Raw genomic sequence first — 26433 nt, forward strand, 5'->3', positions numbered from 1 at the left:
TTTTGTTCATTTACAATTTGCTTTAAGAAATGGCTCGAGTGAGGAGATTCCCCGTAAAGCAGCTGGAACAATGGCTGTGGTGGTGGAAGCAATTCTGGCAACGGTTCATTTTTAAATTTGACTGCATTGAAATATTGACAAACTACTGACATCTGACCGATTTGAACAGATGCGCTATATTGAATGTTTGGATCATATCGAAAACCTGCCCGTTCAAAGTTCACAAAGGAAAGATGTTGTCGCTGTTATCGTCGAATAATCGCATGTTGTGATCTTACTTCATCACTTTGGCGAGCACGAACTTCCTTTCTTCTCGATCGTTGTTGCTGATTGTGAACTTCCCTTCTTCTCAATCGTTCTTGCTGATTGTATGTTTGGTTGACATCTTCTAACTGGTGCGTGCTACTCTCCAGCAGTCTATTTCGTGGTGATACCCTCTCAATAACACTTTCCCTTTGACGTGCTCTGCTATTTCGTGTTCTCCTTGCGGCCTGGGAACTCCGAGAGTGTTACCATACGTACTGATTCTTGACATCGTAACAAATATCTAATTGGAAATGATCATTCATTTGCATAAAGTTCATATAAGGTTTTATGGACCATTAACTTACCTTTGAAAACTCCAAAAATGAATGAATTAAACTAAGGAAGCAGATCAATTGAATGATAAATTCCAATGTACATAAATCGGTATTCGCCAACACGCTAAATCACTTTCACTAAATAACTCACTTTTTAAAACAAAATATATCAATATATCAGTAAAGCAAGGCGCATTTTTATTGCCCTCTAAATTTTGCGTGTTCGATTGCAAAGCAAAATTGACGTTTAATTTAATTTGTATTTGTTTTATAAAACTGCCATTTCCATAAACCAAAAATAGCACGGAACACAACCAAAATTACCATATAACCGCTGCAGCAAGAACAACCAAAATGTCGTGCTAGGTGGAAAATGAGATAAATATATGGTGGATTAACAACCAAAATAATTAAAGATTGTAAGGGAGGTAACACGTCCCCTTTTTCGATAACGCCAAGCTTTATGGGTGAGAATGGTGTTGTTTCCTATAGCTCTATACCAATTTTCATGTTCCTACCTTAAACACTTTTGAAGATATTCACCTTGAAAAGTTCAGTTTGTATGGGAGGTGCCACGCCCCCTTTTCCGATTATCCCTTCTTTTATGTGTAAGAAGGCTTTTGTTACCATATAGGTCTATACCAATTTTCAGGTCCCTACCTTGAACCCTTCTTCCCTTCACAGATATTCTGCTTAAAAAATTTAGTTTGTATGTGAGGTACCACGCCCCCTTATTCGATAGCCCCGGTTTTATAGGTGAGAGTGGTGTTGTTATCCTGTAGCTCTGTACCAATTTTCATGTTCCTACCTTAAACACTTTTGAAGATATTCGACTTGGAAAATTCAATTTGTATGGGAGGTGCCACGCCCCCTTAATATTTTATTCTGATTTTAAGACATGACCTGCGCGTGGTAATAACAAACAAATCCCCCAAAGGAAGTATTTCATTTGGTTCAGCCGTTTTCGAGTTTTAGCGTTGCAACTATACACCATTTCATTTTTATATATATAGATTTCCAATATCATTCATCAGATAAGGGTAGAGAAAGGGCACTTTTGGAAGTATCATTGTAAAGCCGACGACAATCCGCTACCACCTGAAGCAGGAATTGTTTTTGTTCCTCATCTTAAAGTAAGAATACTATTGAAATCTTGAATTAACTTAACCCCTCTCTCTGCCGTGTCGTTTACTACCTTCATACTCCTAACAGAACTTTGAAGTTTCAAAAAGTCTTTATTTTCGGACCATTTCTTGGGGTCCTCTGTCAAAAAATCAGTTTTGACTTTGAAATATTCGAAAAAGGCCAGGCTTTGATCCGAAACAAAGTTCTGAAGCGAAATATTTTTAAATAGGTTACAGCTTCATTTTCAGAAACTTGCACCCTCATTATCCTTGAAGACCGTTCTTCTTCTGTTAAATTCCTGTACGATAAAATCTTTTTTGCCATTTTTCTTTTTATTTCATTTGAAACATTTTTGTCAAATAAGCTAAGGCAAATCAGTTCCGGGTTCAGATACCACAGGTGAAGAATATATTTTCCCAATACCTTTTCTGATACACCTTGATCAATACGTCTGTACTTAATTACATTCTGAACAAATTGTTAATCATTACTAGGTGCACTTATTGCGTTTGAAGCTTGACACCACAACTTCACATATAAATTAACAATAAATAAACAAATAGCTTTTAGTGAACTGAACTCCTCTTCGGACATAGAAAACTGTTCTCTAAAAATGAACATTTTCAGAGAGTAAATGGCTTTTGCCATCCAACGGGCGTGATGATAAGCACCAGGAGGGTTAAACGAAACATCGTGAGAAGGGACTTTTCCTAAAAATATTAAACATAACTTAATAAGTTCTAAGTAATCATTCCTCGGCTGTTTTTCAGTTAACTGAAAGAGAAGAAATTCCGAAACCTCTTTTTCGAACTCTTTCACTGACTTCTTTACCGAATCATCCTGTACCCCTTCAATGTATTTAGACTGATCTATGTTAGGCCAATGTATTTAAAATCTTCTAAAAATGTCAGGTTGGGGAGCGGTCGTTGATCCCATTTTGTACTCAAATACTGACCGTAAAACGACTTCTAAAATGTGATGGCGGCAGGCTAAATACAACAAACTTTTACCTAGCTGTTTTTCTAACAAGGTGCATGCGCCTTTCATTCGTCCTGTGTTGGAAGCCGTCGTATCAAAACACATACCAACAATTTTATCGCCAATATCCCATTCTTCTAGACTACCGCTAACAGCTTCTGCCTGACTGGCGCCTGTGGAATTTTCTAATTCCGGGACCCCCAGTAGTTGTACATAGTCTTCTTTGCTTATCAAGATTGCCAACCGTTCAGCACATTCTGAAGAAGGTTTGGTAAAAGTTTTCCATCCCAATGAACAACAATACCCTCTAAGTCTAAGTTTTTAAACCTTGCCTTGATTTTCTGGGCCCGTTGACTTCGAAAGGATATTCTGCGTTTTCTTAAAGCACTTCTACTAAGTGCAAATTCCTCAACATTACAGCCCAGGAAGGTTACTCTGTAAGGCGTTACGAATAGCAATGCGTTGAGTGAATTGCGTTGCGAAGGGCAATCGGTACTCTGTAACACTTTCGCATTGTAAACAGTGTTGCACTGTTTTCCCGTTGAGAAATCTTCAGTATAATTGACATTACTGACCGAAACGAAGGAGAATGAAAACAAAACCAATAACAGAGGAGTGAAGAAGTGTAAAAAATTGACAGACAAACATAATTAAATTTGAAGAGTTTTATGCATACTTATATAAAAGTAATTTTAAATAAATAAAAAAGGTGTGAATATGGATTGCGTTTTGTTATGGGAGGAAACCGAAAAAAATGAACGAGTGGAGCGGAAAATGATTAGGGACAAGTCCAATGTGATGAGTCTTAGTGAAAAAAGGTAAGTTTGAATGATAAAGTGTAATGCAATTCTTTAAACTTGTTTGTGCTTCTACTCCCAAATAGTTTCGTGCAAAACTTTCGCCTAAGCAAGGAATCGTTCAAATATGTGTTGGATAGCATAAGTGGTGAGCTAAAAACTCCACGCAGGTCCACAGGAATACCCGAAATTGTGAAATTAGCGGCAACTTTAAAATTTTTGGCGCAGGGAGGGTATCAACAGCAAATTGGACAAGATCATCATACAGGACTAGCTCAACAAACTGTTTCGCGTTGTATGTTTGAAGTTTGCAAAGCGATTGAAAAAGTGCTGTGTCCAAAACATATAACTTTTGGAATGACATCAGAGGAGAAAAATGAAGCGAAACGAGCTTTTTACTCAGTGTCAGGAATTCCAGGAGTAATTGGAGTGGTGGATGGTACTCACATCCAAATGATACGACCGGCCGTAAATGAACATTTATATTTCAATAAGAAATTAAAACATAGTATAAACGCTATGGTGGTAAGGCAATTGTTTTTTTATTTATCTAGGTTTTTTATAAATATTGTTTCCAAAATCTAGATATGTGATCATAAGATGATGATCAAAGCCGTTAACGGTCGGTTTGCTGGGGCGTGTCATGATTCACATGTGTGGAATTTATCAAGCGAACGCCAATATTTACAAACCAACTATATGAATGGAGTAAGAGGAATTCGCATTCTTGGTGAGCATATACACATTCGTTAATTTTACTCGTTAGCTGTTATATGCATCAATTATTTTGCTAACTTAATTTTTTTCTTATAGGCGACTCTGGATATCCGCTTGAGCCATGGCTTTTAACTCCATATAGAAATGCTCCTGAAAACTCTGCTCAGAGTTATTACAACTACAAGTTTTCAAAAGCCAGATCCTTTATAGAACGAGTATTTGGAGTGTTAAAAGCGCGGTTCCGATGCCTTTTAGCTGCTAGAGAACTACATTATGCCCCAGAAAAAGTGGTGCAAATTTTGAACGTATGTTGTGCTCTTCATAATATTTGCACTCTTTTTAATGTGGAATCACCTGCCAATATAGCAATAGAAGTTGAAGAAGTCGATGCTAGTTATACTGAAACCATAGGAAATGCGAATGAAACCAATATTGCTAAACGTTTAAGGGATCAAATAAAAAACAGTATGACTACTTAATAACCATATAACATAGTTAAGTAAACATTTTAATTTTTCACATTTTCACATTTATTTGATTAAAATTCACATTAATGATATAAAGCTTTAGTCTCTTGCACATGTGTATACATATCTATATATGTAAGTATTATATACTTGTATGTAATAAAAAGTAAAAACTATCACATCAACACAAAATACGTTTTTAAATCAAAACAATTCATTTAAACTATTAATATAATAAATAAGTAATTATCAGTAAGTATTACAAAAAAGTAACAGACTTCAATATCAATAACTAAAATACAATATTTTTATTGGCCGGACCGTTCAATTTCAAGCATTTGCTTTTTTAGTTCTAGTGTTGCATATTTTAGTTTTGTTTTGTCCAAATCAATCCTTTTTTTGTGTTCGAATTTTTCAACAGCCAATTTATATTTTCTTTTAGCCATTTTATGTTTTTATTCATACATTTTGAAATTATCTTCAGATTTTCATTAATTTCAGATAACACTTTTAATGAGTCTTTGTGATAAGCGATTTGGTTATCCACCTGCTTATTTAAAAGGCTATCTTTCTTTTGCGGAGCGACTCTTTGTCGTGAACAATGTGGCATTTCATCCACTGGCGTTGGTTCATTCTGTCGGAATTCGTCGGTTGTGATGTCTGACCCACTTGGTTGTGTTAATTGTACTGCACCAAATTCTGAGGTGCCGCTTATTCCACTGACGGATATTTCCATTGCCAGAAGTTCACTAACCTGCTCCTCCAACGGTGTTAAGGAGCAATGACTTGGAGGACCACCACCAGTTCCAGAAATACTTACTTTGTTCCGCCCCATTTTTGCTTTTAAATGGGTTTTATAATCCGACCAAACCTTTAAATAATTAAGTAATATGTGCTTCAAAAATCATTTATATTTAATCTTTTTTACCTTTTTCCATTTTAAAACATCGCGCGATGGTGGCCCCGCAGCATTAAGGTCACATACCAACTCTTTCCACAAATTATTTGCTGCATTTTTCGCGTCCACAGTTTTAAGCTGTCCTTTGGAAAGTTCCGAATGTGTATTCATAAAATTGATTAAAATTTCGAACTGTGTTGGGTTTGTCTGTTTATTTTTAGAATGTTCCCTGTTAAATAATTTATTTTTTAATTAAAACTACAAATATGCCTTATAAACTTACATTTTTTGTCCGTTGCGTTTGCCAGTTTGATATCGAATCAAAAATACGTTAAACGCACAGATTTGACAGTCGTTTACGCAATACAGAGTGCTGCCATTGCGAAGGGGTAAAAATAAGTGCGCAAAACGCAATTTCCAATGCGCTTGTCGCCTTACAGAGTTGCTTTTTTTCATTTACGAGCTTTTTCACTTGCGAAGCGCCTTACAGAGTAACCCCCCAGACTTTCAGCTGTTGCGAAAATTATTCGCATTTCTATCAGAAACTTTGCACCTATCTAGCAAAATTGATAATTTTTCTGTCATTACTTCTTTATAACCACGACTGTATTTCCTTTTTTTACTCGCTGTCTCCGCTTTGTTGGCTTTTTCATCATCGGTAAATACTTCGTGCGAGGTGATTTCTTCCACTTCTGATTCAGAAGACAATGAGATGTCTCATACATTTTCTGTTGCAATGAAAAAAGGAAAGAAATTGTATGGATTTTGGGAGAAAAATACTGTTGATGTTGGTAACAAATAGGAACGAATAAACGCTATAGCTTCTAAGAGCCAGCATTTTATTACCTATTTAAGTAAGGGTTTCAGTATCTAATTTTTAAGTAAAATTGGGCAACTATACTATAAACTTACCAGCGCTTACTGGTGAAATCTGTCGCCATCGCCACTCTTCTGCTTTTGCTTTTCTTGCTTCTCTTCATTGTTCAGCTAGAGCTGTATTCACATCGACACCTTCCATATGGCCTGGACGTCCTTTCATTCTCTGATATGTCAAAAATTTAATATCTTCCTGATTAGACATTTTTGAAATGGCATCTTCCACTGCTACATCAAAAAGATAGGACAGTTTGGATGTGAATGCAAGATTTTTTTCCTCTTGACGTTTTGTCTTCAATCTTGAACACTTCTGAAGTGCCCTCCATTCGTTATATAATTTTTCGACTTTGCGAACAGCATTTTTATGTAATTGATAAGGTATTCTAGCTTTCTCCCAGAACACAAGAACTTCCGTCAGAGTGAGTTTTGCAGTATCACTAAAAGGTAATCCAACTTCAAGAATGTTGTAAAACAATGACTTTAACATTTGATGATTAGATGGCAGTTTACTCCCGATTATTTGATGAGATGAATACCCAATTAAATAAATTAAGGTTTTAGATCGAACACGAACATTAGATGAGGTAGTAGCCATTTGAATTTAATTACATATATAACTATGTATGTAATATCTTGCACTTTCTAATATCGAACTGTTCACTTAGCACAACAAACTTTAAAATAACATTTCTCTTAAAGCGTCAAAATCAAATAGGGGATTCCCCACGTTTTACTTACTACCAGAATACATAGCGGTAAATATGAGCAACAAGTCAGCCACGAGATGCCAGAAATATACAATACCAAATAATACTAGAGATGCCAGCTTATTGGAGAAAAAATATGTTTAGTGAGGTTGAAATGTGAAAAAGTAGTAAAGTAACGGTTAATAAAAGTTATGCGATCTTTTGTTGTTGTCGCTTTATTTTAGTAAAAGTATAGGATATACTAAAGTAAAGTTGCATAGAATGAAAAGTTAAGAAATTTGACGGCCCAATTATGTCACTATCTTAGGCCAAGGCCAAACTCACCAAAATGTCAAAAAATACTTAAAAACAAGTAAGGAAGGGCTGTCTTCGGCCTTCATACTTTTCATGAATATATAAAATTCTAATTTAAAATACATGTATGAGTGTCACCAAAAAGGCACATAACACGAACTTGGTCCATTAAATGTTAAATATCTTCCAAACCATACATTTCTAAAGAAAATGTATTATAATAGACTTTAATTTCAACAAAATTACCTTTCATTTGATAATAAATTTATTGTAATAGGTGGAATCAGTCATAAGTTAAACTCGAAACATAACGCTTTTCCGCGAAAAATGGCCATTTTATCAAACTTCAAGGCTCTTTCGGCACGGGAAGGCAAAGTTCGATTAAGCTGAAACTTTTACAATTGTATTTTTACACTAAATGGCACATTCCTAGAAGTGAGCACACACAAATTTCAGAAAAAAAAATTCACTTCTATTCACTAAAACCACCCTATTATACCACCCAGGGCGCCGCACTTCGGCGGATTATGGGAGGTCGCGGTGAAATCCGCCAAACACCTGGTAGTTCGCGCACTCGGCAACGCTCTTCTCATCGCAGAAGAGCTGTCAACAGTACTAGCCGAAGTGAAAGCCATCTTCAACTCGCGTCCACTCGCACCGTTGAGCCAGGACCCCAACGATGGAGAAGCTCTAACGCCAGCACACCTGCTGATCGGTTGCCCTCTACGAGCACTGCCACCAGCACAAGTGCCAGCGGACAGAATTCGTTGTTGCGAGAGATGGCAACTTGTTTGCTGTCTCAAGCAACAGTTTTGGCAGCAGTGGTCCAAAACCGGAGCGAAATCTGCAGGCCGGCGACCTCGTCCTCGTACACGAAGACAACACACCACCGCAGCAGTGGGTACTAGGACGAGTCGCCGCAACCGTAGAGGGGCAAGACGGCAAGGTGCGAGTGGCAGACGTGGCAATGAAAGCAGGCACAATCAAGCGGCCCATTCATAAGCTCGCCCTGCTACCAATCAACGTTGAAGGATCATGATCCTGTCAAGGCGGCCGGTGTTGCGCCAAGCGACACCCTTTAAACATAAATACCGTTTTTAAACATAATAGTAAACTAATGTATATGAACTAATTTTATATTAAATATTGAAAAAATGTTAAAGTTTATTTTTATATAAAGTACTCACCCTAATAATAATGTTTTCTATACTCACCATACTGTAACGAAATGAATTCCACTTACCCCTCTTTTGTAAATACATACCTACTTACGCGTCCGTTAGTTTACGCCGTTGGGTTAAGATTTAGGCTAAGTCATAAAATTCTTGGAAAAAAGAATTAAATTGTGTAAGAAGAACATTCGCGAGCGGTCGCAATTTTATTTAATCGGCACAGGCAATTTCGTTTTATTTACATAGTTCACGCATTCGCGAATAATTAACTCATCTCAAAAAAGCTTGAGATTTTTCACATCGTTCGTCGATTCTGCCGCCGATTAGGATATTCGATCAATGTATAACGTTTGAGAAATATATATAAATTAAATAAAATAGAATTGCTGTGCGCTATTTCTTTAATAACAAAAGTGAGTTGAGAAAAAAAATAGAATTGTGAATTTAAAATACAGGAAACCCGTTCTGTGCGTTGTCTTTTTTAACTAACAAGTGAGTTTCGGAAATAAAGGTGAGTTCACCAGTTAATGAAACAACATTGATGTACAATGTGGACAATATGCTGCTGCTCTTCTTAAAATTGGAGAAGATTGTATGGCAAAGGATGGTAATGGCATGATTACATTGGATCGTGAGTTCTGCAATGTTGTGCATAATCCAGATGATCTAAATAACTTCGTCTATCGCGAACTGCTAACTATGAATAGAGAATGGTTACGTGAAAGAGCATTTTAGCGCCGACGAATTAAACGGTGTGACAGATAAACTAGCAAATTATGTCACGCGTGGGAGGTGATATTGTTGAGTTTTTCTCTGTAGACACTGTAATGGATACTGAACAAGTAACCTTCACACAAACTGAGGCTGAAAGTAGGCGTTCCTGTCCTTTTGATGCGGAATTTAGATGCAGCAAGACGTTGTAATGGCAATGTGGTTGAAAGTAACACATTTTGGCCGCAATATTGTAAAAGCAATCATTATGATTGGAATGGCAAAAGGAGAGAATGCTTTAATCCCCCGTGTACCCATAATTCCGACAGATGTGCCATTTCAGTTTAAGAGATTACAGTTTCCGCTGAAAATCGCATTCGCTATGACGATAAATAAAGCTCAGGGGCAAACATTAAAAGTAGCCGGCATTAATTTAGAAAAGAGTTGTTTTTCTCACGGACAATTATATGTACGTGGCTTGCTCAAGTATTTCAAGTCCACAGAATCTCCATGTGTTGGTCAGAGAGGGAAAAACGAAGAACATAGTTTACAAAAATGTACTACAGTAATAAGGCCTCTTATTTTTTGCTTCCTACATTATTATACTACTTACATTAAGTTAGTACTTCCTACGCAGACGATGTTGCGGATGTCACACTGTCTAACATCGGGGGTTGACAGGTAGGTAGTTAGTAGTATTTTAAACCGATTTACATTATTTACTTTTTATATTTACTAAGGTAACATTCGAATTTTGATGTGAAGTTGAGGACCGGAACACGATAGTGGGACATTGTTGCAGGGGGACTTACAGCCGGGACAAAACAAAAAAACTTATGTGGACGAAGTCGCGGGAAAAAGGTAGCAATATATAAATATTGAAAGGAAACGATACAACTCACTTTGATTTCTGCCAGGGGCTTTTGGGGATAATATGAGCGTATATGTATGAATGTGCGTGTGCCTGCGCTTGTGCTTCTTTTCCCAGTCCTTTTTCTGCTAGTGGTGTTGTTGTGTTTTCCTGGTTCCTCTTTTGTTTAACACGTTGAAGACGGCGCAACCGTGATTAATTTGTTATTTCATTACCGCGTCACCTTGATAAATTTTTGTTTTTAATTGTGTCCCACTAGTGCCAGATGGTAATGCTCGAAGGACCATGAATAAATTCTATAAAAAACTCCCAACTCAGTCCGTTTTGTTAATTTTGTTTGGTGTATTCATGTGTGTTGTATTAGTATTGGTGTGCGCATGATGTATAGGTATGGTGTGTGTAAGGATGTGGTACATGATGACGAGGTGGTGTATAAGATGTGTGTAGTGTGTGATGACCAAGCTGGGCAATAACTGCCTCTTCATGACCTACCTCTAGGAATATGTTGATGTTGATGTTGAAAGCAGTCAGTGAGAGTAGACGTGTTTTTAGTGATCTAAAATAGCAGCAAACATTTTGTGATTTTTAAAGTGGTAGCAGACTTTTGTTAGAGACTTACCGGGAGACTGGTACTGGACTTTTGACATATTGGATGCTAATACCAAAAATTAGATAAGTACTTTTGATTTGATTTCAATAGAATTTATTTGGCACTTACCTGCCCCTTTTTTGGTAAATTTATATACAAATAATAAAAATTAAATAGGAATTTCCCCACGTAACAGCGAATCAAAACGTGCACTCAATTCTTTTTTGCCGTTTTGATTTAGACTATCAGCTGTTTTTTGTTTTGTTTCTCCTTTTTCTCCTTCTTCGTTTTGCTTTGGTTACGGCATTGCCAACCGTCAAAATATAAGTAAGGTTTGTTAGGGGAAAGACTGAACGTACTCACTGACAGGTGTTCCCAACTATTCTCTGGCAGAGTTATGGCCTCTGAGAACAGTTTGGGATGTACACCAGAGAATCCTTTTCGGAGGAACTCAAAAATCTTGAGAACGCCTCCAAAAGGCAAAACTGAAGAACCCACCGCTGCTGGATCAGCAAAAATATGTGAAAATGCCGACCAAGCAGGCAAAGGTGGCAAATCTGACCAGCTTCAAAATAGTGAAAATCCCAATATTTTCTGCAAACTGGGTAAAAAAATTAAAGAGCTCGAAAGCATGATGTCTGGTCAGAGACATATTAACCAAGCTATGCGTGATCTGGTAAGCTGTATCACAAGTTTGTATGACAAGGCAGAAAAGCAAAAGAATCCGTCGAAAAGAGTTATGGTAGGAAAGGCGTCGCAGGTATCCCCTGTCCAAAGTGATAAAAATGCCCCAAAGAGACCTCGCGAGTTATTGGGATATTTGCCACCAACCAAGAAGCCGAAAAACATGAGTTATAAAGTGCAAGCAACATATAGTGAGGTCACTGAATGCATGCAGCGAAGAACTGGGTTCAAACGTGAGGTACATTAGAAAAAACCTCAAAGGAGACCTGCTAATTGAACTGAAAAATCAAGCAGAAAAGAGAGCCGACACGTTCGAAAGCGCCGTAGAAGGAGTTATTGGTGAGATGGCCGTAATACAGCCAAAAACTCATAATGTTACTATTATGTGCAATAGGGTGGGTCGATTCCGGAATTTTTTCGATTCGGTATTTCTAATAGTGCGGAAAAGTTGCCTTAGTACTTCCTGATTCCAATGCAACTTTTTGTTTTGAGATCGGATTGCATCTTCAACCCGAACCTCGGCCTTAAAATTTCGGAAATTCGCCTAAAATCGTGAAATTGTCTACCTAGCACCTGAAATACGCATCTCATGGCAAAATGTATAAAACAAAAGTTATTTGTCACGTCATTTGCTACCGAAATGGTATATGTGATCATGGCCGTAGGACGAACCGTTCCCGAGATACGAGCGAAAAGGCGGCGCGCCACAGCGCAAGGTCAAAATTGTTGCAGCTCTCAGCTAACCTGTATTGGTCACCCAGAACCCACCGCGTGGAGGTAGCTGCTCTTCGGGTTCCACCCAAGCCCAACCCAACCAACCAACCATATGTCAGGCTTGTTTTAGTCTGAATCTGTGTCTAATTTATTGATAAAATCAGATTTTGTACTAAACTTTGGCACTTGTTGCCTAGATTTCAGTGTAGAGCGTATAAAAAGATCACGAGATTGGGGGCCAATAACTTTAGAAGATGCCTCTGTCACCAGTTTGACGATTCTCTCGACTACCACGGTGTGAGAGGGGAATTCACTAAATTTCCATACCTCTGCAGTGTCTCCCGACAGCCCTTTTATGGGTTCTTCGTTAGAAACTGAACAAAGAACTGGTGGAACAGTCAAGGTAATAGTCTTCCAGTTAATCATATCGTAATAAGTATTGGCTTTGAAATTCAGCTTTGGCACTTTATTACATCTAACTTCTCCATTTATGGTGTCAGACTCTGCTTCTCTGGCTGCCAGAAGACGGTCAAGGGCCAACTTTCTGACTTCTATCCGTTCGTCAGTCATCATACTAAGGAGAATGTTTTCTGGAAGAGCAAAGAAAGCATTCTGTTGAATGGATGAATCGACAACCTTGCGCAGTTTAGCGGGTAAGTATCTCGACCTTTGAATTGCAGCATAGAGATGGCGCGAGCCATCTTTGATTGAACTGTTGAATCTTATTGAGAACCACAAAGGTGAGTAAACTGTAAGTATGTACTTGACCAAAATCTTTATTTCCTTTGTTGGTTTGTCAGTAGAAATGTATAATCTCAGAATTCTATTTGCACAGGTGAGCCAGCGACATTTGCACATGTTACCTGAATGCATCGACCCTAAATCTGAGGAACATTGACCGGAAATAATAGCTTCTGATATTTTATAGAGACAAGCTTGGTCTGTGCTAAGTTGGGTCGGATTAATAACCTCAGAAGGTAATTGGCAGGATGGAAAACTTTCAAATTTGACAACAGGCAACTTCTCACAATAAGGGAGCAGTTTACCTATGTCGCCAGAGAATGTATTTGGACTCTTTGAGACAGCATCTATGTGTTCGAAAAGAGCACGGAATGGAAGTTCGTTGAAATGTAGAAGACAAACAACCCACTGTAATGGCCTACCTATTCTTTCTTCTAGTTTCCGAATGATTCCACCTTTCCAACCTGTGTTCGTGTTGGTGCCATCAGCACCGACAACTTCTAGATGTTCCACATCAACTGAATTGTCTTGTAAATGTTGCCATATAGCTTGCGTCTCATCCTCAGCTGACCCGGAAGGAGAAGTGACGTGGCCAAAATAATGACAACCAGGTTCCGCTATAAGAGAAATATGTTCCTCTTTGACAGTGTCGCGGTAGTACTTTTCACCTTCGCTGACTTGTGTAAGTGTATTGTCTTTGCGGCCGTCAAAATACAGCCCATATACGGAGTCAATACTTTCGGTGTTCTGGAGCTTAACACCAACACTTTTTTTTGCCCGACTAATCTTGCATTTGTCAGTGACAAAGCTAGCCTGATCCTCTGTTATCAAACCTGCTTTTTTGGCATCCAGAAAAGCCGATGAAACAATCAAGGCCGCTGCTCTATCACTTACTCCAAATCTTTGGGCAGCTAAAGCAGTGTGTTGTAATACTAGTGTGTTTTGTTTGGTTTTAGAGGATGGAAGAGAAAATTCATCATCACCATCGTTTTTCGAAGAATCAATGTGCAACGCGCCTACATGTTTGTCGTCTGTATGAGAGTCTGGCTGATCTGAATGGTCACGTGTTCTAGCTGATACTTTTCTGGTAAGTGTTGATGTTGAATGACGTTTTGAAAGCTTTTCTTTACGTTCATTTTTCTTTGTAATCTTTTTTGTTTCAGGTAGATCAACACTTCCAATGCGACCAATTCTTGTGGTTCTCTGGTCCAAGAGAAATGGTTGTTCATTGATAGGAATTTTCCTTTCCTTTGGACAAGTGCAAGAAGAAAAATAAATGCATTTACAAGCAGCGATGTCAAATAATTTTCCGGCAGAAGAGACAAAGTCGTCTCTTTTAGAGCTCAAACCTATTGGGTTCCTTAAAAACATTTTTTTAAGAGTCAGAAATTTCTTATGGTATGTGGTGAGCATTTGTACAACTCTGGTGTGTGAAACTATCGGAATAGATGACTTTTTGAAAGTATTTTCAACCTTTTTTGCAACTATTTCTGTAACCTCTTTACTCCTAGGTTCATAGTTGTCGCCTCGGAGTCGCCCTATACCAAATCTTTCAAACTGATAACACAAAAGAACATCCTGGTAAGTTGGTAACTGGGACTCAGAGAGATTGTACGGATATATGCCAAACACAGGACATTTCTGTCTAAATTTAAATTTAGATACAGACATTTTGAGTTCTGTGTTTTGTTGAGAGAATATAAGTGATAGCACCTGGCGAAATCAACGACAAGAGTGAAGGAACTCGATGAAAAAATATTTATGTGGAGACCAGTCCGAACGTGTCGTATGGCGCAGGGAAATGAATGTAAGTGATAGAACTCGGCGAAATCACCGACAAGAGTGAAGGAACTCGATGAAAAAATATTTGTGTGGAGACCTATCCGAACGTGTCCTTTGGCGTAGGTGAATGAATGTGAGTGATAGCACTCGGCGAAATCAACGTCAAGAAGTGTGGCCGCAAGCCGATTTTCACCTTGCGCTGTGGCGCGCCGCCTTTTCGCTCGTATCTCGGGAACGGTTCGTCCTACGGCCATGATCACATATACCATTTCGGTAGCAAATGACGTGACAAATAACTTTTGTTTTATACATTTTGCCATGAGATGCGTATTTCAGGTGCTAGGTAGACAATTTCACGATTTTAGGCGAATTTCCGAAATTTTAAGGCCGAGTTTCGGGTTGAAGATGCAATCCGATCTCAAAACAAAAAGTTGCATTGGAATCAGGAAGTACTAAGGCAACTTTTCCGCACTATTAGAAATACCGAATCGAAAAAATTCCGGAATCGACCCACCCTAATGTGCAAAGACTTGGATGAGATAACCACCCCTGAAGAAATCTGCGAGGCATTACAAAAGGAGTGTGGGATCCAAAACGTGGGGAAGCAAAATATAATATATAAAAATTTGCGGAAAACTTTAAGTGGCACTCAAATAGCGCTTATATGCTTACGAGCTGAGGATGCCAGATTTTTACTCAAGTGTGGCAAAGTAAAGATCGGGTGGTCTATTTGCCGTCTCCGGGAATTTTCACCTATTACTCGTTGTTTTAGGTGCTTCCAACTAGGACATATAGCACACAAATGTTGCAGCCCCATTGATAGGTCTTCCCTCTGTACACGTTGCGGAACCCCAGGTCACGTGGCAAAGACATGCACAAATTCCCCAAGTTGTATGCTCTGTAAAGGGGAGCACTCCGTTCTAAGTACGGCATGTCCTAAATACGCAGATATGCTAAAGTCAACGAAAAAATGAAGATATTGCAACTAAATCTCAACCATTGTGCTGCAGCACAAGACCTTCTAAAACAGACGGTGTTAGAAGAAAACATAGATTTCGCCCTATTGAGCGAACAATATTCTCAACGTTCGGAAAGCACTTGGAGTAAAGATATAAGTGGCAAAGCGGGAATATGGGCCTGCAAAGGTCAAGCCTTCACATCACGTTCCAACGAATCCCATAACGGCTTTACATGGGTGAATATAGAAGGAATATATTTTGTAAGCTGCTATGCTCGTCCTAGCGCAACAATTAGCGAATTTGAAGATTTTCTCCTGGTGTTATCTCTAGAAATAAGAAGAAAATCGCCAATAATAATAGCAGGAGATTTTAACGCATGGTCTACTGCTTGGGGTAGCAGAATTACTAATCATCGTGGTCGCCTCATTCTAGAATTTTTGAGTCAAACAAACCTTACGATTTTAAACAGTGGCACACAAAATACCTTTCAAAAGGGAAATAAAGGTTCAATAATAGACTTAATGTTTGCTAACGACGCGCTTAGCAGACATACTAAGTGGAAGGTGTCAGATATGTACACAAATAGTGACCATATGGCTATAATTGCTGAAGTTTCGTTTTCCCAAGAAACGGAACACTGTCCGAGAAATACCTCTCAAAAACGAAGTTGGCAGCAAAAGGAATTCGATACTGACGTTTTTGTGAGCGTCTGGAGTGCGACAAAGGCATCAGGCGATAACACAGCCCACTTAGTATCCGCTGTGCAGAAGGAACTAGTTGCAGCATGCGATGCAACTATGCGCAGAACGAGATACTATAACAATCGAAAGCCGGTATACTGGTGGAACGACTAAATTGCAAAGCTGAGGAAGCTTTGTCACTCCGCTAGACGCCGCTTACAGCGTAACCAGGGAGATGATAATGAAATCAAGTAAGTAAGAGATCCTGTTTCGAAAAGCTTTGTGAAGAAGCTAACATAGACCCCTGGGGAACGGCATACAAAATTTGTATGTTGAAATTCAAGAATAAGTCCCAGCAACTCAAGAACGCATTATTTATGAAAAATGTTGTCGAAGCGTTATTCCCGACACATGCCTCTATTTCCTATATTAAACGAAACGGAGCTACGGAACCACCCCTATTAGTCACAGAAGACGAACTATTGGCTATTGCGAAAAAAATCAAAAATTCCAAAGCGCCAGGAATAGATGGTATACCAAATAGAGCCCTTAAAGAAGCCATAGCTCTAAGGCCCAGATTATTTGTTAACATGTACAACGCGTGTATATTAGAAGAGATATTCCCCGATCCGTGGAAGATACAGCGTCTGGTTCTACTGCCAAAGCCAAATAAGCCACCAGAAGAACCTTCATCTTATCGACCTCTTTGCATGCTCGACACCATTGGGAAAGTATACGAAAGCATTGTAAGAAACCGCTTGGAGTTAGAAATCCAAAAAGCCGGCGGATTATCAGAGAGACAATACGGCTTTATTAAAAAGAGGTCCACTATTGACGCACTAAGAGAAGTAGTTGATACTGCAAAATGTGCAATAAGTGGAAAAAGATGGAAAGGTGGTAAGAAAAAATACTGCGCGCTAATAACCCTGGATGTGAAGAATGCGTTCAACTCGGCAAAGTGGGCAAATATAATAAAAGCTCTACACGATATACACGCGCCTCATTATCTGATAAATATTATAGTGAGTTATTTTCAAAATAGGAGATTGCTATACGAGACGGACGAGGGCACTCAGAGCTACCCTATCTCCAGTGGAGTACCGCAAGGCTCGGTTTTAGGCCCGCTTCTGTGGAACCTGATGTACGACGGGGTGTTAAGAATACCGCAACCAAAAAAATGTGAAAACAATTGCTTACAGCCGACGATGTTTAATAGCCAAGGCAATAAGTTCAGTGATCCTGTATGCGGCTCCAATATGGATACAGGTGCTAGAAACAAAATCATGTGCTAGACCAATCAACACAGTGCATAGGCTTTCAGCAATACGGGTGATAAGTCTTTCTGAACCATTTCAAATGACGCTGTTGAGGTATTAGCCAGTATGGTGCCGATTGATATTCAGGGAGATGAATTCGCGCGAATATATAACCTATCAGAGACGTCTACCACAGCAAAAAGAGAAGAGAGAATAAAAAGCATTGAAATGTGGCAGCAGCGGTGGCAAACTTCATGCAAAGGACGATGGACCTACCGACTGATTTCGGACATACATTTGTGGATAGGTAGACGACATGGAGACCTGGATTTCCACCTTACCCAAATACTCAGTGGGCATGGTTGCTTCGGAAGCTACCTATTTAAATATCGCCATGACTTTAGTCAATACTGTCCGACGTGTACAGAGTGTATAGAAGACTCTGAACACGTGTTTTTTTATTGTCCTCGGTTTTCAAGTATAAGGGAAAAGCTGAAAACCACCCTTGGAGGTAGTATCACGGTGGAAAATTTGACAGCACTTATGTGCGAGTCCTCTGTACAGTGGAAAGCTGTCAGCGAAGCGGCAAATCAAATTATGACAAAATTGAGACATTTAGAATAGTTTAGGCGTCAGTCAGTCCGTGCAATAGAGGAGACTTAAACGTCTTCTTCTCTCCCATGAAGTAGTTCTTTGTCCAGTGGTTCCGTGGGAGAGACATGAGGTGGGAGTAGGTTAGGTTTAGCGGTTTAAAGTCTCGCACTTCGGCTTTCGATGCTTCCTCCTACAAAAAAAAAAAAAACCTCTAGGAATATTCATTTGGTCTCCTACTAAAAAAAAAAAAAAAACTTTAGGAATATCATTTGGTCTAATTATTCTGCGCTGCCTTTCTTTAATTCTGAGTTCTTGGAGCGCCATTGCAGCCCACTCTTTCATTTTAGCCCACACCAGCTGTGATCGCAGCATCTGGCGTCATCCTTTTACTGCATATCTCGAGCAGGAGAAAAAAAAGTGCTCTGCGTTTTTGCGGCGTTTCCGCAGAAGAAACGTTGTATTTCGTCATGGTAGCCAAATTTGTACAGGTATTCCCGATAAGAACTGCGTTAAACAGAAGTCTGTCTCCCCGTGTTGTCTGTCAATCCAGGCCGGTACATTCTAATGTCCATCTTCTTTTATCTGCCGCATCCCATTGCTTTTGCCACTTATCGACACTTGTCTTCCTCTCCTTTTTGCGCTCGTCGGCCGTTAGGCGCATATTCACGGCTTTTGTTTTACAGTAAACTCTATTTAACTCATAGACCGTTATATACGGTGGCATAAGACCAGATATGATAGCACTCGCCTCGTGCGACACCTTTCTAAACGTACAGTAAACTGTAAGGGTGCATAACCTGGACACAGCCTTTGCCATATTGACACAGGTTTTTGACGCAGGGCTGTTCCCCATATCGGAGCTGAGAACATAAGCATTGATTGGCTAATTTTAGCCGACAGAGCTCTCCTATTTTGATTTGGGCCACCTCTGTAGCCGCCTTACCACAGGCTTCTTCAATGTGCGCCTTAAAATTGAGCATTGTATCGATCAGAAAACCAAGATACCTCAATGAATTTTGCCTTACAACGTTATATCCATCAATGTTCAAGGTCACCGTTTCTAGCTTTTTTCTGATCGCGTTGAGCACTGCCTCTGTTTTTTCACCTGCAAGCTGCAGCTTAGTACTGGTAAGCCAGTCTTTAATTTTTGACACGGTCTCATTGCATATGTTCTGCATCTGGGAGAGTTCTTTAGCTACGATCGTTACGACAATGTCGTCCGCATAGCCAATTATCTGTGCATCTTTTGACAGCGGTAATCGTAACACCACGTCGTACAGCACATTCCATCGTAATGGGCCTAGTACGGAGCCTTGTGGTACTTCTCCTGTCACCATGTAGGAGTTTTAAACTGTATCGATATCATCAGCGTAACAATTGCGCAGTATTTTTTATCTCCATGCATCCATCTGGTGCCCTTTATGGCCTTGGCCGCAATTCCCATCACTTTTCCAACTGCGTCTAATATAGAATTCTAAATCCAAATTGGTTTTCAGATAACCCAGGAGACGCTTCTTCAAGCTGACGTGCTAGGCGTGTGCAAATCAGTCTTTCCAGTATTTTAGCCATCGTGGCGATCATGCAGAGTGGGCGACACGCACTCGGCCAGAGATAAAGATATGTCCAACTCCTCTCTCATTGGAAGTGCGAGAACAAATGCTAAATCTCAAAACCTCTTGAACTCGATCAGCTGTTCGATTGAAATCTTACCAAAAAATATGTTAACGGAGAGATTTGATGTAAAACAATGAAAATTAAATGAAGTTGAAAGATGGTGCTGAGAGGTCTGCAACTTCGACAAACACCGACAATGTGACTCGTGTGGACAAAGTTTTGAACTCAAACCGTCGACTAAGTATTCGCTTAATTACCCAGATGTTTAATTTATCAAAATCTGTGGTTCATTACATTGTAACGGGGCACTTTGCTTTTATGCACAAGGTGTGCGCGAAGATGGTCCCAAAAGTGCTACTGACGACCAGAAGTTGCAACGAGTGGAAGTGTGCCAAGCAAATTCAAGTCTGAAAAGGCTGATGAAAGGCAAGCATGTTGTTTCAACAGAGGGAATCCAAGCAGCATGCATCTCGGCTCTCAAGGCTATTCCAGAAAATGCCTTCCGTGACTCCTTTAATGCTTGGAAATCGCGCTGGCTGCGCTGCATCGACGCAGAAGGATATAAATAACAACTATCTTTTCTTCTTGTAAAGTTATGTAAATAGTAAACATTTGAAATACACATTTTTAACAAATTTTATCTCTTTCTTTAGAAGCAATTCCCTTTTTTTATTTGTAACTTGAATGAACGGTAAAAATTGAAAGATATATCTACAAGGTTTCTTGTTTTTTTTCAATAATTATAATATTTGACCTTATAGAAAAATTATATCCAGCTTTCCACTAGTTTGTTGTTAAACGTTTCGGGGTTGTCTTCTTCCTTGTGTACTTCGATGACAATTTATCATTTGAACCGTCAGTAGCCGTGTCCTTGTGTCGTACAAACAATTTGATTTACCAATACATTTGCCTTTTCGATTCTACTTTTGGCATTTGTTTATTTGTTCTTCTTTTTCCTGGCGTAGAAAAAATATGGCGCCAATTGGAGATTGCAAGCGAAGCCAGGTCATTCTCTACCTAATTCTTCCAACGGAGTGGAGGTCTCTCCTTCCTCTGCTTTCCCCGCCGAGTACTGGAGTGTTGCTGTTGCCTAGTCGCGAGTGCGACGACTTATTCATTCTGGAGAAAGCAGAACCAATGGCGCGGTCAATGATATCAATTTCATTTCTTTAGTTCTGCAGCTAGAATTATTTTCTTCAGAAGTATATTGAAGAAGTGACACGAAAGAGAGTAGCCTTGTCTAAAACCTCGTTTGGTATCTTAACGGAGCTTTTGGTGTTACTCAACGTCAGCTTACACAGCCGTATTAGTTTTGCGGGGATACCAAATTCAGAGAGGTCAATCAGTTTATTGACGTTGGACTTTAATCTTTCACGCAATACGCTCGATAGAACCTTATATGGATGTTGAGGAGACTTACCCCACGATAGTTGGCACAATCCAATTGTTGCTGCTAAGTCAGATCGCATCAATATTGCTGTTAATTCTGCTCAATTTGCAGCCATTGATGTTACCGTGAGTGTTTCTGTTTATCCGAGCTCTTCAGCTTCAATTAGTGGAAAAAATACTTTTAATTCAACAGCACAGAACATCTGCTTCAAATATTGTAGCTGTTAATGAAAGTTGTGATCTCGATGTCTTCATATCCAAGAAATGTATTCATTTATCTCTCACTGAGGAAGATATTATATCTTTCGTTGTTAAATATGCTAACGTTGATTGACAGCATCTTTTACATTATAAACTAATTAAGATATTAATAATCTTAAGAAGGTAAATTTTAAGCTAGCTGTGTCCCCATCTTTTTTTAATGCCATTTTTTTTCTTCAGTATGGCCTTTTGGCATCAAGTTACAAGTTTTCAGTTTTTTCAACAGAGAGATGGACTAGTTGACGGGCACATAATCATAATTTTGCTCATCCGTTTTCTGCACCCCTAATATAATTTTAGTCATAATTTTCTAATAGTCTGTAAGACTTACTTTTCATTGACTAGTAACTAAATAAATAAATAAATAAATTTGGATAAAAGTTTCCGAAATAAAAATCACAACTAATGGCAATGTCAATATTTATATTTCAAGCCTTCTTCTCGTGGATAATCAAATTTGTAAAACAATAGATATGAGAGCTGTAAAAAAAATTAAAAAGTAATAAAATCTTTTTTAGTACAAATTTTAGATTCAAAAAAAAGTTATGGTCTAAATACACAGGTCCACAAAAAAAAATCAATGAAAGGTTCCTTTGACCAAACATGGTGTATACATATAATATTTTGGGCCGTTGAAACCGAATCTTGAAGTCCGCCATCACGTCAGGATTTTTTCCTAACCTCAAAATATATGTCGGATTTTACTTGACAGAAAAATATTTAAAAATATTAACGGATTTAGCTTAATTTTGGGATAGAGGGGTTTTGAGGGGTTCCTGATTACGAAATTAAAGACAAATTTTCAAAATACAAAACGGCGGATCCGATATGGCCGTCAAAATTTTCAAAAAAATTCTTGAATTTTCAAAATTTCTTCAATTTTTAAGAAATTCTTCAATTTTTTATAAAATTTTGTATCGATTATTATGTTTTCGAGGTCACTGATTTCGAAATTAAAGGTAAATTTTCAAAATACAAAATGGTGGTCAGAAAAAAAATTCTTAAGTTTTCATAAAGCTTTGTACCGAGGGGTTCTTAGAATCGCTGATCACTTTTTTAAAGTCAGATTATCAAAATACAAAATAGAAAATCCAATATGGCTGTCGGATTTTTACAAAACTTAGTACATATCTGTAAGTTTTTGAGCTCGCTAACTATGATTTTGAAATCAGATTTTCAAAAGAAATTGCTAATATTAGTTCAGGACTTCCTTTATTTTACAATTACCTGCTTTGCGCATTTGTAAGAAGTTAGTTTTATGCTTATTATGTACTTTGTTTTTGTTGTTGGTATAACATATTTGTATATTCAAAGCATGCGCATTAGGGTGGTTTTAGTGAATAGAGGTGAATTTTTTTTTCTGAAATTTGTGTGTGCTCACTTCTAGGAATGTGCCATTTAGTGTAAAAATACAATTGTAAAAGTTTCAGCTTAATCGAACTTTGCCTTCCCGTGCCGAAAGAGCCTTGAAGTTTGATAAAATGGCCATTTTTCGCGGAAAAGCGTTATTTTTCGAGTTTAACTTACGACTGATTCCACCTATTACAATAAATTTATTATCCAATGAAAGGCAATTTTGTTGAAATTAAAGTCTGTTATAAAACATTTTCTTTAGAAATGTATGGTTTGAAAGATATTTAACATTTAATGTACCAAGTTCGTGTTATGTGCCTTTTTGGTGACACTCATACATGTATTTTAAATTAGAGTTTTATATATTCATGAAAGGTATGAAGGGTTCGGCATGGCCGAAGACAGCCCTTCCTTACTTGTTTTTAAGTATTTTTTGACATTTTGGTGAGTTTGGCCTTGGCCTAAGACAGTGACATAATTGGGCCGTCAAATTTCTTAACTTTTCATTCTATGCAACTTTACTTTAGTATATCCTATACTTTTACTAAAATAAAGCGACAGCAACAAAAGATCAGAATAACTTTTATTAACCTTTACTTTACTACTTTTTCACATTTCAACCTCACTAAACATATTTTTTCTCCAATAAGCTGGCATCTTTAGTATAATTTGGTATTGTATATTTCTGGCATCTCGTGGCTGACTTGTTGCTCATATTTACCGCTATGTATTCTGGTAGTAAGTAAAGAGTGGGGAATCCCCTATTTGATTTCGACGCTTTAAGAGAAATGTTATTTTAAAGTTTGTTGTGCTAAGTGCTTGATATTAGAAAGTGCAAGATATTACATACATAGTTATATAATTAAATTCAAATGGCTACTACCTCATCTAATGTTCGTGTTCGATCTTAAACCCTAATTTATTTAATTATGTATTCATCTCATCAAATAATCGGGAGTAAACTGCCATCTAATCATCAAGTGTTAAAGTCATTGTTTTACAACATTCGTGAAGTTGGATTACCTTTTAGTGATGCTGCAAAACTCACTCTGACGGAAGTTCTTGTGTTCTGGGAGAAAGCTAGAATACCTTATCAATTACAAACAAATGCTGTTCGCAAAGTCGGAAAATTATACATATAACGAATGGAGGGCACTTCAGAAGTGTTCAAGATTGAAGACAAAACGTCAAGAGGAAAAAAATCTTGCATTCACATCCAAACTGTCCGATCTTTTTGATGTAGCAGTGGAAGATACCGTTTCAAAAATGTCTAATCAGGAAGATATTAAATTTTTGACATATCAGAGAATGAAAGGACGTCCAGGCCATATAGAAGGTATCGCTGTGAATACAGCTCTAGCTGAACAAAGAAGAGAAGCAAGAAAAGCAAAATCAGAAGAGTGGCGATGGCGACAGATTTCACCAGTAAGCGCTGTTTATATTATATTTGCCCAATTTTACTTAAAAATTAGATACTCAAACCCATACTTAAATATATAATAAAATGCTGGCCTTTATTCGTTCCTATTTGTTACCAACATCAAGAGTATTTTTCCAAAATCCATACATTTTCTTTCCTTTTTTCATTGCAACAGAAAATGTACGAGACATCTCATTGTCTTCTGAATCAGAAGTGGAAGAAATCACCTCGAACGAAGTATTTACCGATGATGAAAAAGCCAGCAAAGCGGAGACAGCGAGTAAAAAAAGGAAATACAGTCGCGGTTATAAAGAAGTAATTACTTCACCTGTGGTATCTGAACCCGGAACTGATTTGCCTTAGCTTATTTGACAAAAATGTTTCAAATGAAATAAAAAGGAAAATGGCAAAAAAGATTTTATCGTACAGGAATTTAACAGAAGAAGAACGGTCTTCAAGGATAATGAGGGTGCAAGTTTCTGAAAATGAAGCTGTAACCTATTTAAAAATATTTCGCTTCAGAACTTTGTTTCGGATCAAAGCCTGGCCTTTTTCGAATATTTCAAAGTCAAAACTGATTTTTTGACAGAGGACTCCAAGAAATGGTCCGAAAATAAAGACTTTTTGAAACTTCAAAGTTTTGTTAGGAGTATGAAGGTAGTAAAGGCAGAGAGAGGGGTTAAGTTAATTCAAGATTTCAATAGTATTCTTACAAAAGATGAGGAGCAAAAACAATTCCTGCTTCAGGTGGTAGCGGATTGTCGTCGGCTTTACCCTGATACTTCCAAAAGTACCCTTTCTCTACCCTTATCTGATGAATGATATTGGAAATAATAATATATAAATAAATTGATAAATGTTTTATAATTTTTGTTTTTAGTATGAATTTTCTTTTCCATATGTTTATTTTTTAATTAGATTTGTTCCCATCGTCTTATCTTTTTGTTAAATATTGTACCAATTAATGTACGAAAACTGAAAATACAATACATAACTAAAAGATTTTACTAATTTCTAGCTTTTTCTATTATAATAAAATAAAAGACTTCAGTGTATACATTGTTTATGGTTAAGGTAAGTATAGTTTCAAAAATCGTGGAGAACCTCGAGTGTTACTGCGAAGAACTATACTAAGGCATTTGACACGAACTTGGTCCCTTAAATGTTAAATATCTTCCAAACCATGCATTTCTAAAGAAAATGTGTTATAATAGACTTTAATTTCAACAAAATTACCTTTCATTTGACAATAAATTTATTGTAATAGGTGGAATCAGTCATAAGTTAAAGTCGAAAAATAACATTTTTTCGCGAAAAATGGCAATTTTATCAAACTTCAAGGCCTTTTCGGCACGGGAAGGCAAAATCCGATTGAGCTGAAACTGTCACAATTGTATTTTTACACTAAATGGCACATTTTTAGAAGTGAGCACTTCCAAAAATTGAAAATTTATTTTGAAAAACCACCCTAATGTGTATATAGAGGAGAAATGAAATTTGCATATACATACATATGTATGTATGTTTGTTTTTTTTTCTTGCTTCGTTTTTTTATATTATAACTCTAATTTATGTTTATGCCCTTGCAGCAGGATTGCATATGCTTATTGTGTTTGTTAAACATAAGAGGTATGCTGGCAAAATTGCAAGTAAATATTTTTTTGAATATACGAAGGTAAGTAGGCATCGAATAATTAGGTTTTGGATTTATGTATTCATGTGTATATTATATATTAAAGGACTTGATACGCTCACTTGGTATTCCTTTTGTAGGTAAAGTGCGCCTCTGGTATGTATGTATGTTTTTCCCGCCAATTTTGCTTCTCCGGTTCTCTCTGTTGGTTGGACCTGTTGTGTTTGTTGTTTGCAGTTTGGTTTTTTTTTTGTTTTGTTCGCGCCCGAATAGTATTTGTTGTATTTATATACTTTTAATTTGGGTTTTCGCCATAGATAACTTGATCAGAATCTCTTTTCTTGCTCTCTCGCTTGTCAGCTGACAGGGCACCCTGATCTGTTTTTTGAGCTGGCAACAAAACACAATCAGCAGTTAGTCAAAAAGGCGGGATGCCAGAAGAGCAGCGCTATAATTGCTTGACGAAATTAATGTGAAATGAAATTTCATTGAACTATGCGAACATATTTTGGCAAAATAAATGTTTATGTAAATTAACTAATGATTTTGCATTTTAGCATTTATATATGT

The 26433-nt window shown here is 37.8% G+C and overlaps 2 protein-coding genes across 2 annotated transcripts; one reads left to right on the forward strand and one right to left on the reverse strand.

The window, feature by feature from the left end:
- The first annotated feature begins 529 nt into the window (after window positions 1-529).
- On the forward strand, window positions 530-4684 carry LOC125775407 (putative nuclease HARBI1). The gene is made up of 5 exons (XM_049445973.1): window positions 530-1150; window positions 1441-3502; window positions 3568-4006; window positions 4067-4211; window positions 4295-4684. Exons 2-5 carry the CDS (start codon window positions 3402-3404, stop codon window positions 4675-4677), a joined length of 1068 nt encoding a protein of 355 aa, XP_049301930.1. The 5' UTR covers window positions 530-1150; window positions 1441-3401; the 3' UTR covers window positions 4678-4684.
- A 348-nt stretch (window positions 4685-5032) lies between these two features.
- LOC125775463 (uncharacterized) lies at window positions 5033-9160 on the reverse strand. The gene is made up of 4 exons (XM_049446107.1): window positions 6476-9160; window positions 5847-6291; window positions 5594-5792; window positions 5033-5536 (listed from the first exon to the last, which is right to left on the reverse strand). Exons 2-4 carry the CDS (start codon window positions 6017-6019, stop codon window positions 5033-5035), a joined length of 876 nt encoding a protein of 291 aa, XP_049302064.1. The 5' UTR covers window positions 6020-6291; window positions 6476-9160.
- Between the last annotated feature and the right edge of the window lie 17273 nt (window positions 9161-26433).

The sequence above is a fragment of the Bactrocera dorsalis genome, chromosome 1, assembly GCF_023373825.1.
Source record: "Bactrocera dorsalis isolate Fly_Bdor chromosome 1, ASM2337382v1, whole genome shotgun sequence".
Taxonomy (NCBI): Eukaryota; Metazoa; Arthropoda; class Insecta; order Diptera; family Tephritidae; genus Bactrocera; species Bactrocera dorsalis.